General features: G+C 39.0%; 1 protein-coding gene across 1 annotated transcript in view; it reads right to left on the minus strand.

Annotated features, from left to right (window-relative positions):
* The window catches only part of SARC_12650 (hypothetical protein), a gene marked incomplete at its 3' end in the record, with an annotated part of 4,141 nt that extends 3,055 nt beyond the window's left edge, over positions 1-1,086 (minus strand). Inside the window, exon 1 of the mRNA XM_014293238.1 lies at positions 740-1,086. Within this exon, the coding sequence (XP_014148713.1) occupies positions 740-1,023 (284 nt within the window). The remainder of the gene's footprint in view (positions 1-739) is intronic.
* Between the last annotated feature and the right edge of the window lie 251 nt (positions 1,087-1,337).

The raw sequence follows: 1,337 nt of genomic DNA on the forward strand, positions 1-1,337 counted from the left end.
TTTGTATATATTTATTATATATCCAATATTTATAATATATAAATTGGTGTATAGAAACATCAGCATGAAAGAGAAACACAAAAGTATATGTATAAACACTCACTTGCACTCATTCACTCACACAGGCACACATACACACATACACACATACAAACATACAAACACACAGACACACAGACACACACACACACAGACACACACACATATATATATATTTATATATATATATTGTGGCAGTATATATATATATATTGTGGCAGTATATATATATATATATATGAGTGTGTGTGTGTGGTGGTGTGTGGTGGTGTTGTTTTAGTTTTTTTATGGTGTCTGCTTTAATACACCGGCCCACGTCCCTCTTACGCCCACAACAACATAGCTCCCTATGGCAACTAACTGCTGGCCTAAACCATGGTTGCCGTTCCCTTTTACAGCGGGAAGTTTGCTCTGAAGTTGTGACTTGGGTTCTCATAACCCATATACAACTAGCTAGATTTAATGTCAACAAACTATTGGCATACATGAACACCTTTAATTTATATGTGTAATATGTACATTCCAATACACCCCATTATACACACATGTATCACAAGTGTCACGCACGAATTACAACTTATTATATATATATATATATATATATATAGTATACAAGATACACATTTGAAATGTGGCCATGTACTTCTATACACTACGAAGGATACGTCAGGATTCGTTCGCACCAATCCAAATCACATACGCGGATGCAGTCTGTACCCAAGTGTCGGTGTCGAAGAAACGTATTTCTTTCGCCTGACTCGCTGTGCAAAAGTGATTTCCATCCGCGCTAAAAACAGCGCCGATAATGACCGCGGATTTCTCTTGCTGGTGGTCTTTGTTGACCTCTGCCGGTGCAAAGGGCGGTAGAGTGGGTGTTTGGAACGTGTTTTCTTTGGTATTGAAAACGCGGAAAGCATCGCCGTCGACGACCACTACCACATTCTCGTTTTTGGGATGCGACACAGTTGCTCTGGGGGGTATCATCGTGTCTACTGTACAGTACTATATGTCTGTGTATTTCTATAGGAACATTACGGACGATGTATCTATGTACAAAGAATGATATTTTATGTATTTTTTTGAGCTCAGATATTATCGCCGGCTTTTGGAGTGCCGTGTCATGGATTTTTTTCATGTGGTAAATATGTCGAATAAAGTACTCAATATGAATAAGCTTCAGTGTCGCATACCACCTTCAATAAGGAGTGTCTGGTAGTCTATTTATGAAATCCACGTGTGGAACTGTCTCATACCACCTTAACTCTAAAGAATCTGGTAGTCTCCCCGGGTCCAGTAGA

This window comes from Sphaeroforma arctica (genome assembly GCF_001186125.1).
Source record: "Sphaeroforma arctica JP610 unplaced genomic scaffold supercont1.2471, whole genome shotgun sequence".
NCBI lineage: Eukaryota > Ichthyosporea > Ichthyophonida > Sphaeroforma > Sphaeroforma arctica.